Source organism: Sphaeramia orbicularis, chromosome 8 (genome assembly GCF_902148855.1).
Source record: "Sphaeramia orbicularis chromosome 8, fSphaOr1.1, whole genome shotgun sequence".
Classification (NCBI taxonomy): domain Eukaryota; kingdom Metazoa; phylum Chordata; class Actinopteri; order Kurtiformes; family Apogonidae; genus Sphaeramia; species Sphaeramia orbicularis.
In genome coordinates this window covers 20,325,472-20,341,981 of record NC_043964.1, presented here as the reverse complement: position 1 = coordinate 20,341,981, position 16,510 = coordinate 20,325,472, and the positions used below count along the sequence as shown (strand labels likewise).

General features: G+C 37.1%; 2 protein-coding genes across 3 annotated transcripts in view; one reads left to right on the top strand and one right to left on the bottom strand.

The window, feature by feature from the left end:
- The first annotated feature begins 4,445 nt into the window (after positions 1-4,445).
- Positions 4,446-6,385, top strand: LOC115424668 (complement C1q-like protein 2). Its single transcript, XM_030142047.1, has 3 exons — positions 4,446-4,735; positions 5,711-5,845; positions 5,934-6,385. Exons 1-3 carry the CDS (start codon positions 4,483-4,485, stop codon positions 6,218-6,220), a joined length of 675 nt encoding a protein of 224 aa, XP_029997907.1. The 5' UTR covers positions 4,446-4,482; the 3' UTR covers positions 6,221-6,385.
- A 4,360-nt stretch (positions 6,386-10,745) lies between these two features.
- mylk5 (myosin, light chain kinase 5) overlaps positions 10,746-16,510 on the bottom strand; it is a 44,414-nt gene continuing 38,649 nt past the window's right edge. For both annotated transcript variants that reach the window (XM_030142169.1, XM_030142170.1), the window contains 5 exons: positions 15,653-15,805; positions 13,922-14,051; positions 13,754-13,838; positions 11,558-11,698; positions 10,746-11,467 (listed from right to left, as the gene is read on the bottom strand). In XM_030142169.1, coding sequence (XP_029998029.1) covers positions 11,262-11,467; positions 11,558-11,698; positions 13,754-13,838; positions 13,922-14,051; positions 15,653-15,805 — 715 coding nt within the window. In that variant the 3' untranslated portion in view covers positions 10,746-11,261. The remainder of the gene's footprint in view (positions 11,468-11,557; positions 11,699-13,753; positions 13,839-13,921; positions 14,052-15,652; positions 15,806-16,510) is intronic.

Below are 16,510 nucleotides of genomic sequence, written 5' to 3'. Positions count from 1 at the left end.
GTGGAAAGGCATATGCGTGTGAATGCATTTCATATGCGTGTGTGCAACTGCATTTCACGTGTGTGTGAATGGTAATTCTGAATAATGTCCCATATGGCCCTTCATATACAGTAATTTCCTCTTTTCTATGACTGCAGCTCAGCATACAAAGACTGAATTTTGTCATAAGGAAAAGCCACACAATTCCAGTGATAAATATAAATTCCATTGCGACTATACAGGGTGTATCAAAAAAACATATATATATACATTTTGAAAAATTACCCCCAGTTCCGCATTTGATAATTTTTTGGAATGTTCTTTTATGGATGTCAGTAGGTAGGGGATTGGTGGATATTTGTCCAAATTCATAGACCCAGGTTTTCATGCATTAGTGAGCAGGGGCAAATTGTGCAATACAAGTAAAAACTGGTTTGCGCGAAGTAGCGGTGGGATTTAAATCCAATCAAAGGCCATGGAAGGGAACAATGGGCATCCATCTTGTTTTCTACAAAAGTGCCAGGCAGCTGTTCCCGCCTTTCAAAGTTCATTCAACTTGTTTAGGCCTGAAAATGTCACTGAGGACAGGCTAAGTTAGCTTAACCCTTTAACCTTAACCCTAACTTTGAACTTTAAAAGCCAGGAACAGCTGCCATGGGTAAAGAAATGAAATGAACATGGTGGCCAAAGTGTTAATGCTGTAACCTGACAATTTTGTGGAAAACAAGATGGATGCCCATTAGGGTGGTCCAATAATTTGAGAAAAAAATAAATTCAATGAAAGAAGTCTCGGCACCTTCCCAAATTGTTCCAAATGTCACTTTATTTTATTTTGCAAAGTTTTAGGTTGATCTATTCAGTGAATGGCAGTGCTCAAGATAGGTCAACCTCACAATGTATTTTCGATATTGTCATATTGTGATAAAAAATAATCACAATTCTAGAGAACTTCTTTTCTCTCAGATGATTAACTAAGAGCGTCAATCTGACTCAAACTACATTAAATAACCATTTGCTAAGTTGTATTATCCAAAGCAAAAAAGGAAACAATTAAAACTAGAAGCACTCGGAGAGCGCAGACCTCCGCCAAGGCTGATCAGTGGCCCCCCCTGTGGGCCCCCCCCACGCCAAGGAGGTTATGTTTTTGCCAGGGTTTGTTTGTTTGTTTGTCTGTCTGTCTGTTTGTCTGTCTGTTAGTGCGCAACATAACTCAAAAAGTTATGGACAGATTTTGATGAAATTTTCAGGGTTTGTTGGAAATGGGCCCCCCCGTGGGCCCCCCCACCCCCGATCACCACCAAAATTTAATCATTTCTTCCTTATCCCATTTCCAACAAACCCTGAAAATTTCATCAAAATATGTCCATAACTTTTTGAGTTATGTTGCGCACTAACAGACAGACAAACAAACAAACAAACAAACAAACCCTGGCAAAAACATAACCTCCTTGGCGGAGGTAATAAAATATTTATATTTAGAGGGCTAAACCGACAATGCGTATACTCATACTTACAGATCTTTGTTTTTCAGCCAGTTGTCATGTACTTTCTCCAGCTTTTCAATGGCATGTTTCTTCAGAGTTGTCGGAATACATGCATTTTTCCACACAACCAAGAGCTCGTCAATTGTCTCATGACTGGCATTTCGGATGGATTTGCTCTCCAAATGGTGGTGGAAACGCTGCAATACTTGCTTTACAGTTGGTAATTGTTTGTATCTTGTAATAGTCTCCCTGTCAGCATAGCCAATCAAATAAATTTCATTAGTTTGTCGTGTGGATGCCATAGTGAATGATCTAAAGACAAGAACTGTGGAGAAGACGAGGTAGGATGGTTAGAGGAAAGATGACATCTTGAGCACTGCCTTCTTTTCACCTTATCACTTAGAAATTTTGCATAGATACACATTTCATTGAAACAAACAAATTGAGAAGGTGCCTTGGTTACTACAATGAAGTTGGATTTTCTGAACCACACTAATGCCCATTGTCCCCTCCCATGACCTTTGATTGGATTTAAATCCCACCGCTACTTCGCGCAAACCAATTTTTTTAACTTGGATTGCACAATTTGCCCCTGCTCACTCATGCATGAAAACCTGGGTCTGTACATTTGGACAAATATCCACCAATCCCCTACCTACTGACATCCATAAAAGAAAATTCCAAAAATTATCAAATGTGAAACTGGGGGTAATTTTTCAAAATGTATAGTTTTCTTTTATACACCCTGTACAGACTTGTAAAAACCTTCAGATAAGTTAGGCTTGGAAGTCAAATCAAGTCTGGGTGTCATCCTCGATGGCCTACTATGTTTCAAATCCCACATCAATAACGTCACCTGGTCTGCATATTTCCACCTGCGCAACATCAACCGCCTCCGCCCATCCTTCACCCCCCATACCACCTCTATTCTTGTACACAGTCTCGTAACCTCCTGCCTTGACTACTGTTATGACCCTGGGGCATAATTTGTCTATTTATATGTATGTGTTTTCTGTTTATTGTGTGTGTGTGTGTGTGTGTTCTCCCCCGTCCTGTAGGTGTGCTGTGCCCCTTTTGTGTCTGTTTGCTCACAGGTGCTGATTGGTGGATTGTGATTACCCGGCCCCTTTAAAAATGGCCCTGGAGCTTCCATCCTTGCTCGCTCTTGCCTCCTGCCAGCTTTCAACCCCGTGTTCGTGTGTGTGACCGTCAGTCTTCGTGCTCCTGCAAAATTCGATTGTATATAGTTGAGAATAGTTTTTGTAAATCGAACCCTTTTCTGGTAGGGGAGGTCGGCTCTTTTTTGTTTCACTTTTTCTCCTGTTTTTGGTTAGGAAGTTTAGGCAAGTTTGCTGTATTTTATTTCGTGCATTTATTTTGAGTAGGTAATTTAGTTTAAACTGGAAAGAAGATATTTTGTTTGTTGTTTTAGCCGCTCCCTCCCCTAACCCTTCCTTAGTTGTTTAGAAAAAAATAATTGTAATAAACATTGTAAACTTTAGTTTTCAACTGACTTGTGTGCTTGGGAGCTGGGAGGGGACAAAAGTAGAGCATATTATGTTCGCCCTGGTGAACCCCTAGGCCGGGGCGTAACACTACTGTAACTCCCTCCTATTCGGTCTCCCCCAAAAGTCCCTCCATAAGCTGCAACTGGTCCACAACTCTGCCGCCCGCATTATCACCAAAACCCCCTCCTACCACCACATCACCCCCATCCTCCAGGAACTACACTGGCTCCCAGTTAAACAGAGAATTGAATTCAAACTCCTCCTGTACACATTTAAATCCATCCACAATCTCGCTCCTCAGTACCTGTCAGACCTCCTCCATGTCACCACTCCAGTCCGTTCCCTCAGGTTCTCCTCCTCTATCCACCTCACCATGCCCCCTGTCCGCCTCAGCACCATGGGAGGCCGAGCCTTCAGCCGCTCTGCTCCTCAGCTCTGGAACTCCCTCCCACCATCCATCCGTAACTGTGACTCTCTCCCCACATTCAAATCCAGACTCAAAACTCACCTTTTCAGAATAGCCTATCCCCCATAAGCTCTACTCTCCATTCTACAACTTCATTTCTATATATAGTAATTATTTGTTTTAATCTGTTTATTTCTTTGTATTTCATGGATTGTTTGTTTTATCTTGTTGTACAGTGTCCTTGGGTGTCTTGAAAGGCGCTTATAAATAAAATGTATTATTATTATTATTATTATTATTATTATTATTATTATTATTATTAAATGTTGTGGCTCTAAAATCAGATACCCCTGTTATCTGTGCTGGCCAAATTTTGCAGCAAAGGTGATTTTATACAATTACACAACCTGACTCATAGATGCTCCACTCCCACACAGCTGTTGATCTTATTAGAATAACCTGCACCCGGATGATGATACATGAAAAACAGCTTGTGGAAATTCCCAGCAGCACAGCAGAACAGATTTATTGACTCGCTAATTCATAAGCAAACAGAAGAGAAAGGAAATGTATGGGCCGCATGATCAAAACGCAGATGCAAAATTCCAAACACTACCAGATGAACTGATGTTTGTGTTTGCCAAACCATGATCAATAATTTTCAAACAGCTTCATACAGTTCAAGTGGATAAAATGGTGTGTATTTATACATTAGTCAAGTTATTTCATGATTTATACTATTTGATGAACACTTGAGCAGCATAGCATGGATGTGAGTCACAGTAAGAGTCACTTGTTTTGAACCCTCAGCAAATGAACTGAAGACTTTGTCAAATGTCAACACATTGTGTAAGTTTGAAAAAAACATTATTATTTACAACTGATTAACTTTCATTGTGCAACACTTTGACTTTTAGAGGTCAGGCTGCAAAAAGTACATGACCATTTATCATAAATCACCTGATGGACCGGTTTCCCAAGTCTTTAAATAAAAAAAAGTAGTGTTTAGTGTTGCGAAAAGGTGTGGTTTTCAGAGTGTCAGACTGTGTATAAAATAAGAGGGATGGATCTGAGATGGGCAGAAAGAGACTTCAAAACCACAAGGATGACGAAGATTACACTCCTGGTTCTTATGTGCCTCTTCGTTCTATGTAAAGCTCAAGAGGTAGAAAACGTTAGCAAAAATGCACATTGCCCAGGATCAGATGGCTGCTCAGATGCTTCCCTTGTTTCCATGGCTCAAAACCTTGGAGCACTGGGGGAGAAAGTTACAAACCTGGTAGAAAAAGTTACACTTCTGGAGACTAAACTGGAAAACACTGAAAAAGAAGTCCTGGAGCTGAGGAGCCTCAATGCAGGTAATGTAACAAATGTTTTTATTATGATGATGATGACTATTATTATTATTATTATTATTATTATTATTATTATTATTATTACCTCCGCTAAGGAGGTTATGTTTTTACTGGCGTTGGTTTGTCTGTCTGTTTGTTTGTCGGTCCGTGTGCAAGATAACTCAAAAAGTTATGGATGGATTTGGATGAAAATTTCAGGAAATGTTGATACTGGCACAAGGAACAAATGATTCAGTTTTGATGGTGATTGGGGGGGGGGGGGCACTGATCTGCCTTGGTGGAGGTCTGTGCTCTCTGAGTGCTTCTAGTTATTATTATTACTACCTTCGCCAAGGAGTTTATGTTTTCTGGCGTTGGTTTGTCTGTCTGTCTGTGTGCAAGATAACTCAAAAAGTTATGGAAGGATTTGGATCAAAATTTCAGGAAATCTTGAAACTTGCACAAGGTACAAATGATTAAATTTTGGTGGTGATGGGGGGTGTGGGGGCACTAATCTGCCTTGGCGGAGGTCTGTGCTCTCTGAGTGCTTTTCTAGTTTGTTTGTTTGTTTGTCCGTGTTCAAAATAACTCAAAAATTTATGGACGGATTTAGATGAGAATTTCAGGAAATGTTGATACTGGCACAAGGAACAAATGATTAAATTTTGGTGGTGATGGGGGGGCGGGCATGGGGGGGGCCCACTGATCTGCCTTGGCGGAGATCTGCGCTCTCCGAGTTCTTTTAGTTTTACAACTGTTTCACTATGTTTTATTAATATTTTGTTTCATAGAGAAGTGGTTGAAATACTTTGGTGAAGAGAGAAAATGAACTAGAAAATGAATGAAAACATTTGGGAAACTAGAAACACTCGGAGACCCTTTTTCCATTCATTTAGAATGACTTTGACTGCATTAAAAGAGACCATGTGGCTTGTAATAATGAGGGGGATTATTGTGGGAGGATATAAATGAACGTCTTTTGTCGTTTAATGCTTTCAGACACACCTAAGGTGGCGTTTTCAGCAGCTCTCAGAGAATCTGGATCTGGAAACATCGGACCTTTCACCACTAACACCCCACTGCAGTATAAGAAGGTCTTCTCCAACTTGGACAATGGCTACAATCCTTCAACAGGTGTGTGCATGTGAAGGAGACCGGAAGAGACAGAGTGAAAAGGAGATATAAAGTGATTTAATGTCAGCCTCTCCCTCTTTGTTGTCAGGTATTTTCACTGCGAAGGTGAAAGGAATGTACTTCTTCCGGTTCTCAATGTTCAACAACCTCAACGCTGTTCCAAACTCTGTTGTGAGTCTTATGAAGAACGGCGTCCGTCTGACATCTGTGTGGGACACCTCAGGGTCTGACGCTAACGACATGGGCAGTAACGCTGTGGTCATCGCCCTGGAGCCGGGGGATAGTGTGTATGTAGAGCTGTTGCACAACAGGGTGGTCTATGATGATGCCATGAACTACAACACCTTCAGTGGATTTCTGCTTTTCACTATGTGAATTCTTCAGCATTTCCGTCATTTTACATACACTACAAAATAAAAGTTATGGATTTTTTTGTTTTGTTTTTTTGTAATTTTTTTGGTCATTTTTGCTATTTGTAAAAAAAACTATGTCTGGTCATTAAAAAAATGTGTTTCAATTCAATTCACACACAAAAAAGTAAAAAGTTTGAATTTGAACCCTCCAGGTGCTGCAAAGCCGTCTTTAGATTCATTTTTGCAAAAATCTAGTGGATTTCTACAACCTGTTTTAACTCCTGTTTAATTTGTTTTGTCTATAGTTACGTCACATTTGCACATATAAGGTCAAGACTTCTGACGAACATTTGTCAGAGTACGACATAACTGTTTGTCAGCAGCAGCGGTTGTACTCCATACTGAAAATATGTCCAAACTTTGAGCCGATTACTTAAAATGTTCAGTTGTTGGTTGAAGTACAGGACAGAGCAGCACAGCCAACAACCTGGGGGGGTGGGATGGGGTGAAGTGGCTCATTTGGATTTAAAGGGCCAGCGTTCAAAATGACCTTTCTGGTGTCATTACTCAGAAATAGGGTTGAAGATGGACCTGTGGAGTTGAATTAATGAAGAATTCAGACCCAAGCCGAGCATTTACAGTTTATGTAGACCACAGGGAAATATTTTAAAATGTATAATTCCATTAAAAAAAAAAGCAAAATATCATTCCTTTAATAGTATTTCCATTTACTGCCCTTTTTTTGTTGGAATCTCTGAAATTGCTGACCCCAAGTCTGCTGTGTGCACACGGCACAACACCCACCCTTACATGGTGTTTAGTGGGCGTGGTCACATCTCCTAATTAAAGACAATCGGCTGCACCTGTTCCTTTTAGGCTCTAGTGAGATTTAACATTCCAAACACCAGGAGAACAGTGGATCTGAATGATAAGAATGAGTTCATTCTTTCTGAGAGAAAAAAATAAGTAAATATTAGAAATTTAAGAGAATGTAGCTGCATGAAGTTCAATGCTTGTATTCTGTTTTCTTCCTATGTTGATATCACAAAGCAGTTTTTATTACCTTTGGAGAGTGTCGCCTCACTTTTTCAAGACTTTGATAGCAGCTAAAATGTGCTTAGAGGTCTTATTTGTGTCTTTGTGCATAAGAAACCAATATAAGTGAATCCCCAAAGGAACTTTGTGTTGGTAAATGCAAGTTATGCAAATTTACAGGATTTCAGTTCTGTTGCAACATGTTGATGGTCATATGAACTATGTTTTCAGGTCAAAAATGTCCAATTTCATCACAATTAATGTTATATTTTCATGTCACAAATGGCCAAGTTATATTTGAACTGAATTGACCTGAAAAACAAATATTCTATTCTTTTAGCTTCCCCAATCTTTCTTACAAGATTCTATACTACATATCACATGTTCTATTTTTACAGGTTCAATATGGAGTATGGTGCTGATCCATCCTGCTTATGTTACGCCAATACATACATTAAGAATGTCACACATCACTTTTGAAATCAACAGTTTTCTAATAATAAGCATTTTTATAAAGAAATAACAATTCTATATTGTTATTTACTCTTTAGTATGATGATAAACTGTACAATAAATAATTCTGATCCTAGTTTTTGCACAGGGATCATTTGTGGAAACGGTGACATGGCTGCAGAACATCAGTATGATTGGATCTGTAACAACCATGTCACATCCGTCCACTGACACATTTTGTGTTTTTGTGTCAGCTGTTATTGTTTTAGATCCACAATACTAACATTTATGAATAAGAGGAGAATTAGCAATAGTAAGTCTATAAGTTTATTCCTAATAAAGTACTGGTACTGACCAGAGCATCATGGGTAATGTCACGTCCATCCACCAGCAAAAGCTTTCACATACACGTGCTATTCAAAATCCAATATTTCTGAAAATATAGCTTCCACTGTCAAATAATATCAGTAGTCTGTGCACAAATGTATTAGCATTATTTCAACACAGTTCTATGCATTTCTTACAACTTTTGTTTTTGACAAAAACGGCCACTCATTTGACCCCCTAAGTAAATTTTAGCTGATAGTTTTATTTATTTATTTATTTATTTATTTATTTATTTATTTATTTTTTAACAACTTTCAGAGTAAAGCTTAACAATATGATATTTTCAAGTGTTTGGGTAGATAATGTATGCTTTGTGGTGTCATTGTAAATTATGTTAATTGTCTGTTTATCTCTCCCTTTTTAAAAATAAATATTACACATACTAAAAATGCATATAGATTCATATGTTGTTATGTTGTGCATTATTTTTATCCATGTTTATTGAACATTTCAGCTGAATTAATAATAATAATAATAATAATAATAATAATAATAATAATAATAATAATAATAATAATAATAATAATAATGGATTCGATTTCTATGGTGCTTTTCAAGGCACCCAAAACACTTTACATTATTGTCATACATATTGAATTGAATTTAATGTCTCATGGCCTTTGGTGCCTCTGGGATAAATTTCACCACTTTTGTCAGCTTTCAAGTAGGTTAAAACCATCCTGAAATGGCTGTAAAAGAAAATTTAACCTTCTAGTGCACAAGGAAACACTGTTAATGAGTCTGATTTCAGATTTTTCACACATTTCATATCACAGTAATTGTAAAGCCCCCCGTTTTTTTAACATTATTTCATGTTTCTGTTGCCTTATTAGAAATTTAGTGACTATCTTTATACAAGTCCACTGCTTACATCAGTTTATTTCCATGAATTCAGGTGTTGAATAATTTGAAAATGTACTTTATTCCATGCATATATGCTTTTCTTTTTCATACTTCGCCCACATAGAAATATGACAAATCAGTGTGTGAAGCTCTGTAACAATATTCATCTTTAAAACATTTTGTACAATAATATAGTATTTGCAGAGAACACAATATACAGTTTTGTCCCCCGTTATAGTATTAAACCATGATGTACAAGGCAGCTATTCAAGGCACTAAAAACATATTGTGGTTATATTATCTCAGTCATGTTTGGTACGCATTCGCTGATACACTCCCTGGCCCAAAAAAAAAACAAAAAAACATTTGACATGCAATATTTAGTTGGACCGACAACAGGATGCGTTCATTCTTCACCTTTATGCCACTCAATACTTATGCACATCATTTGTTACATCCATAGCTGCATTCATTTTTATCCAGATCTTGTATTGATGGAGTCAGACTACTGCGTACAGTCTTCTCCATAACATCCCAGAGGTTCTCAGTGTGGTTCAGGTCTGGATGAATCCTGGTTTTGTCCAGTCTTTATGCCAGGAGTGTCAAACTCATTTTAATTCAGAGGCCACATTCAGCTAAATTTGATCTGAAGTGGGCCGAACCAGTAAAATAATAACATAATTATATATAAATAATGTCAGCTCCAAACTTTTGTCTATGTTTTAGAGCAAAAAAAATTGATTTAGATTATGAAAAGGTTTACATCTGCAAACTGTCTTTTCAAAAGATGTGAATAACATGAACAAACTGAAAAAATAAGTGTAATTTTAACAATATTCTGCCTCAGTTTACCATTTACACATGTACATTATAACTTTAGGATCACAGTGGATCTACAAATACAAAAAAACATTTAGTAACAGGCAGAATATTGTTAAAATTGTACTTACTTCTCTTAAGACTTTTCAGGTTGTTCATATTTGTTCAGGTTATTTACATTTTTTGTGAAATTATATTTTGTTTTAGTGTAAATACAGGAAAATATTTACATTTACAAAGGGAAAAGTTTAGAGTTGTCATTATTTATATGTTATTATGATAGTATTTTACTGGTCCTGCCCACTTGAGATTGAATTGGTCTGAATGTAGAACCTGAACTGAAAGGATTGTTAATATCTTAGTGTAATTTTTGCATTTCACAAATTCATCCCAAGGGCCGGACTGGATCCTTTGGCGGGCCAGTTTTGGCCCCTGGGCCGCATGTTTGACACCTGTGCTTTTTGCTCTTGAGCAAACTGCAATGAAATAACTTGTTTTGCCGCAGAAATTCTCCAAAGGAAAGTTCTCATACATTTGCTTTGTTAAATCCAGGTAGGGATGTTTAGGGGCATTTTGGTCAGGTTGTATATAATATATAGAGGTGGGAAAAAAAAAGCTTTTGAACACCCCATGCATTTGTGATATATTGCATGAAGAATCACTCTTCAGTCAGTAGTCACTTTTCCATTGGACATCTGCGCAAAACTTTACCGATATTTACTAGATGTCGAAAAAACAGAAGTGCGTAATGTCGGTTTTTCCATTAAATCACAAATGCGATGTTGAAATGTTTATTTATTATCGCGAGATGACATGAGAAGTCATTCCATAAACATGGTGACGAACATAAATATGGTGTTGATTTACAGATATATTCATTATTATTATATATTACCCCTCTATCTCGTACTAAATTAAAAAATGATTGGGTTTCCTGGTGTGTCTACACATACCGCGCCATGTTTCTTCTTCTTCGCTTGTTGTAATGTACGTCAACATCCGTTTTTTAAATTCACCTGACTCTAGTTGCCAAAAAAGGTCTTTGCATTACAGTTTTTCGTGATTTACCATTTGCGCTATGCCTGAAAAACCACCTCTTGCCAGCGCAATAACTTTTAATTGAAAAATGAGACTTTTGGCAAAATTGTCATTTTTAAATTAGGTAAATTTTTATGTGCAAGTTATAATTGCGCAATTTGAAGGTCAATGGAAAAGCGACTATTGACCACTACTGAGTATTGCTCCATTCTTCACCTGCTCCCTTTTGCATGTGCTCAGTTCTGTCGAGGTCAAAGTGGGACGTTCCAATAAGATAATGAAACACATCCAGGACATGACATGTTGAAACTGTCAAGAATTTAGTTTTTCTTTTTAACAATAAACAAAAAATAATAATTTGCATTTGTTTGTGTCTGTCTGATGCAGCCACACATTTTGAAACACAAAAAAAAAAAAGTTCCAAAAATATTTGATGATAATATTTGACATTTTTAAGGGTGTCTGAAAACTTTTTTCCATTACTGTATCTACTCTTGAACATCAAGTTTAGCTGAGCACAATGTCTCCCCGTGGTCATTGGTGGCTTTACAGGTGTAAACATTAGTATCGTCAAGGCAAACTTTGGCCAGAACCAGGGTACATCGGCCGTCTTCCTCATACTCTATCTGCACTGTGGATGATTCCTCCACAGGCTCCTCCCCACAGAGCCACACCACCTCCGGGTCAGGGTACCCTGCCAAAACAGGTGGGAGGGGTGAGCACACAAAGACAGAAAACAACAACATTTCACTGAGAAGAGAACAAGGAAGAGCTCTTTGTGTACCTGTAAGGTGACAGGTGAGACGGGCGGTGGATCCTGGGGTCACAGTCTGGTCCTGGAGGCTGTGGGTGAAGTGGGGGGGGCCCTGCATCTTACGCTCCAAAGACAGCAGGGCATGTTCGGCCTCAGGGGTCAGTGGTGAGTCTGGGAGAGTACAAGAGGAATGAGGAAGAAGATAAAATGAAGGGGAACGCTCACAGATGTACTTAACATTGTAACACCAGGAAACTGCATTGATTCTGATGGGGGTGGATCAAGGTTATAATAGTTTTGGATTTTTCATTATAAACTCACAGTCAATGAAAACTTTGAGACCATATTTTTCGACAAAATTTTTATTTTGGAAACCCTAAACCGGAATTTTTTCATATGAATCATTTGTTTTGGACAGGGGTGTCAAACTCATTTTAGTTCAGGGGCCACATTCAGCCCAATTTGATCTCAAGTGGGCCGGATCAGTAAAATAATCACAGTAAAAAAAAGGAAAAATTCTATTATGATCAGGTTTACGTCTACAAAGTTTCCTTAAAAATCTGAAAAACATGAACAACTCGAATTGTCTTAAGGAAAACAAGTGCAATTTTAACAGTATTATACCTCGGTTTATCAGTTTATCATTTATACATGTGCATTACATTTGTACAAAACATTTAGTAACAGGCCGAATATTGGTAAAATTGCATTTACTTTTCTTTCGACATTTCCGTTTGTTCATATTTGTTCAGGTTATTCACATTTTTTGTAAAAGTATAGTTTGGTAATGTAAACATTTTCATGTAATTTTACTTTTTTTAACACCAAAAAAAAAAAAAGAGAAAATGTGGGGTTGTCATTTTTTATAGGTTATAATGATAATATTTTACTGGTCTGGCCCACTTGAAATCTAATTGGACTGTATGTGTCTGTATGTGGAACCTGAATTAAAATGATTTTGACACAATTGATTGTCAATATCTTCAGTGTAATTTTTGCAATTTTTCTCAAATTCACCCCACGGGCCGGATTTGGCACCTTAGCATGTTTGGCACCTGTGGTTTAGGATATTGGCATACAGAAGCAAAAATCTAAAGTTTCAAGAATAGTTTCAAAACAAAAAACTTAAGAAAACAGAATGGCACCTCCCAAACACAAAGTCACAACAGTAGCGGTCCTGGTCGGGAGTTGTCACTCTCTCTCGCCCTGGATGCGGTCTATGGTCAGCAGAGCCTGTGGTGTTGTGGCGTTCAACCAGGTTTGTGATTGTGGGTTGGGAACAGCCCATACGTAGGCCTGGCTATATCACTGCAGCTCAAACCGGCCTCCACCATACCCAGTGCCTGGAGACGTAGTTCACTTGATAGACGCGGCATGATGCCGTTCACTGGGCTAACAATGGAGGCCTTTTTTGGGCCTTTATATAGGCCTTCAAAACCAATCCTCAAATTGTGCAGATACCCACTGAGTGTTGCTCAATGTGTATTTGGTCCACCATGTGCAATGAACCGTGACAACATGACAACTCATCATTATCTAAACTACCCGAGCACGAAGTCATCAATAAATCCACAATGAATAATTACAACCCCCCTACAAGTAGAAATATGCAGACATTTCTACCTCAAAGTTTCTACTGACTGTCAGTATAGTTTAGTTTTATTTAGTTTGGACTTTTTTTTCTCTAATTCAGTTAGTTTTAATTAGTTTTTAGAGAAGGTTTGCTAGTTTTTATTAGTTTTCGTTATTTTCTAAATGCTTAGTTTTAGGTTTTTTTTTTTTTTTTTTTTTTTTTTATATCTTTTATCTTCTTTGCCATCATATTCAAATAAATCCCAGACAGGACTCTGCTGCTTTAGCTCAACTTTAGTTTCCATGTTTCCAGGTAGAGTGGGGACGAGAAGACGACTCTAAATGACAAGTGATGAGAAGTGACGGACTGTTAAATATCCTACGGTGCCAGCAGCTAAAATTGTTTGAGGGAAATAAATCAATTTCATATCAATCTGACATTGGCAAAGACAAAAATGAAGGGAATTTTATCAATAATTTTTATATGTTTTAGTTAGTATTGTAAGCACACAACACAGTTTCAGTTAGTTATCGTTTTTTCCTTTTAATTATAGTTTTTATTTATTTCAGTAAACGAAAATGTTTTTACAATTCTAATTTTCGTCATTTTGTTAGTTTTCGTTAATGATAATAACCTTGGGGTGAATCACTCACCTTCTCCTGGGCTGGTAGAACCAGAGCTTTCACATTTGGACAGCAGAGCCATTCTCTTCAGGGCTAACATGGCTTTACCTGCTTTCTATTACAAAGAAGAAAAAAAATCTGCTGGAGAAACACTGTACAAAAATATACCACACACCTATGTACTCTGAAATATGTTACCTTCCACTTCTGTCTGGCTAGAAACCTCTTCATCTTCTCCTTGGATAAGCTCTTGGAGGTGGCAGAATCGTCAGAGTCAAATGTTTCCATCCAGGGGTGGGCAAGTGCCTCTTCACAGGTCATCCTCCGCCTGGAAAGCACACAGTGGGTTATAGTAGTGGTGCAAAACTATATTTGCATTTTTGCTTTTTGAATAGTTAACCACTGAAAGTACAAACTGTATATTTTGCATAAAAAGAAAATAATATTTATTTCACCACCAAAGTAGTATTTCTACAAAAGTATCTTTAGAGTATTTAGAATAAAGAGCTCTAAAGTTCTGCCAAAGACACCAAAGTATTGTATTGTACAAATGGGAACTGAATTTAGTGAGTCTAGGAGATTTGTGTGGCCACTAGAGGGAGTAAGTCACTCAAAGAAACAACTTTTAGAGTCTAATGCCGTGTTTCCACTACGTGGAACCGGCTCGACTTGACTCGAGTACCAGGTCCTATTCCTGGAGACCGTTTCCATTACAGGATACTACTGACTTTACAGTACCTGGACGTCATAGCGATGTGGCGCGTTACTTCTGTGATAAACTTGCTCGTTTCGTGTTGTCTCATCAAACTCACGCAGAATTTTTACGTCTGAACCTCCTCAACAAACTATGATGTAGTTTTGCAGGCTGTCATCATGTGGATTAACCTACGGCTATATTTACTGTAAACTTCCACATTTATTTTTTGTAAAATGGCAGGTCACAGAGACAACTGTCTGACCAATCAGTGGTCTGCAGTGTTTACACTTTGTGTTTATCAGTTGTATCTAATAAATGAAACTTAAATACAGTGACATTAATATATTATTACGTTATTAGCTCAGTTATTACATTTGCAAAGAATTTTTTTTACCAGGCCAAGAACATAATAACTTATTACGTTATTGGCCAAAAGTTATTATGTTATCGGTTCAGAATTTTATTACATCATTGGCCTATTACAGTTTAAAAATGGCAAATTTATTACATTATCGGTCGTTTTTATGTTATTGGCTTCTACAAGCAAAGAAACATACATTTAAAATGCAATATCAAAAAGTGATAAACTGTGTGAAAACTACGGAATACATTTTTTAAATGCAGCCAATCTGATGTTTTGTCACATTTTATCATACTCTAATACTTTTTATTACTCACTTCATGGAGATAACATGCAAAAAAAAAAAAAAAACTTTTTGTTTAAGAAAACTGTTAATTATAGTCTAATAACAACTAGCAATTGATTTACACTCAAACATGTTACTACAAATCAGGTTTATCAAAATCAATGCAGTTACAGTAATGGTATGAATTGCAGTTTATGGGATGGTGCATAATTGTCCACTGTGTTGGCTGATATGGAACTAAAACAACAAAACCCATAAATATACAAGAGAACAGCTGTAGAATAATGGAGTGACCAAGATGCATGAAAGGGTTAAGCTGCTGTTGAGAGTTTGGAATATCAATACTATATATAACGCCTTTAACATCTGAAAACTAAACCCCAATACTTTGAATGTAACTTTTCCTCTTCCATAAGTTTCATATAACATGTGTTTGATCATTTTTCACAAAGTAGTTCAAACTACTTTTCTTAGATGTTTTATTGTAGATGACCAAAGTACATTTCACCCTCAAGTAGCTTTTAATGTTGTTCAGCTACTTATTAAGGTGAAGTAATTGGATCCTTGCTTTCAACATAGTTTCACCTGGTGTCCTTGTTGAGAAGGGAGCTGATGAAGTTTTTGGCCTCATCTGTTATATCATCAAAGCTCTCGTCATCGAATTCCCACTGAGCTGCAGTGACCAAAGCCAGAGTCTCTGCATCACTGCTTCCCTGGAATGGAGACTCCCCACTCAGTCTGAAGATCACAATCAGAGAGCAGATATTGTCATTGTATTGAGAATTTCACAGTATATTTTTAAATTGCATTCATATTTTACTGTTGAGTTACATCCAGTAGGTGGCGTCAATGTTTAAATAAAAAGCAGTGCTTTGTAGACAACACAGTCAACCAATCAAGCACGATTTAGTTCTGGTTTTCAGTGGATTTTATGCTTATTAAGGGTCTCCTGGGAAGTAAAGTGTCTCAGTCCCAGGTTGATTTAGTTACTTTATAGCTGAATAATTGCGTTACTGATAGGGGTGTAAGAAAATATCGGTTCTACAATATATCGTGATATTTCATTTCACAATACTGTATCAATATTTTTTGGTATTTTTTTCAAATGTAGATATTGTGGAGGTTCATTTGAGTTTTTGAGTTTTTTGTTTATATTTTCTTTATTATTATTTAACACTCTTATTAAATGATATTAGTTCCTTTGTTGGGATTGCACAAAAATAATGTTCTGATGTTAGTTATGAACTAACAGAACGTGAACAAGATCTTAAACTGTAATGTCTGTAAAACATCATTTAATTTTGAACACAGGAACATTTTGCGATATTGCATTAAAGCCTGTTGGGATCAAATAAAAATGTGTTTAGTATTTGTGCATATTTCTGGTGGAATTCAATTCTTCCAGGAAATAATCTTTTCAAAAAGAAACAAAACCACTAAAAA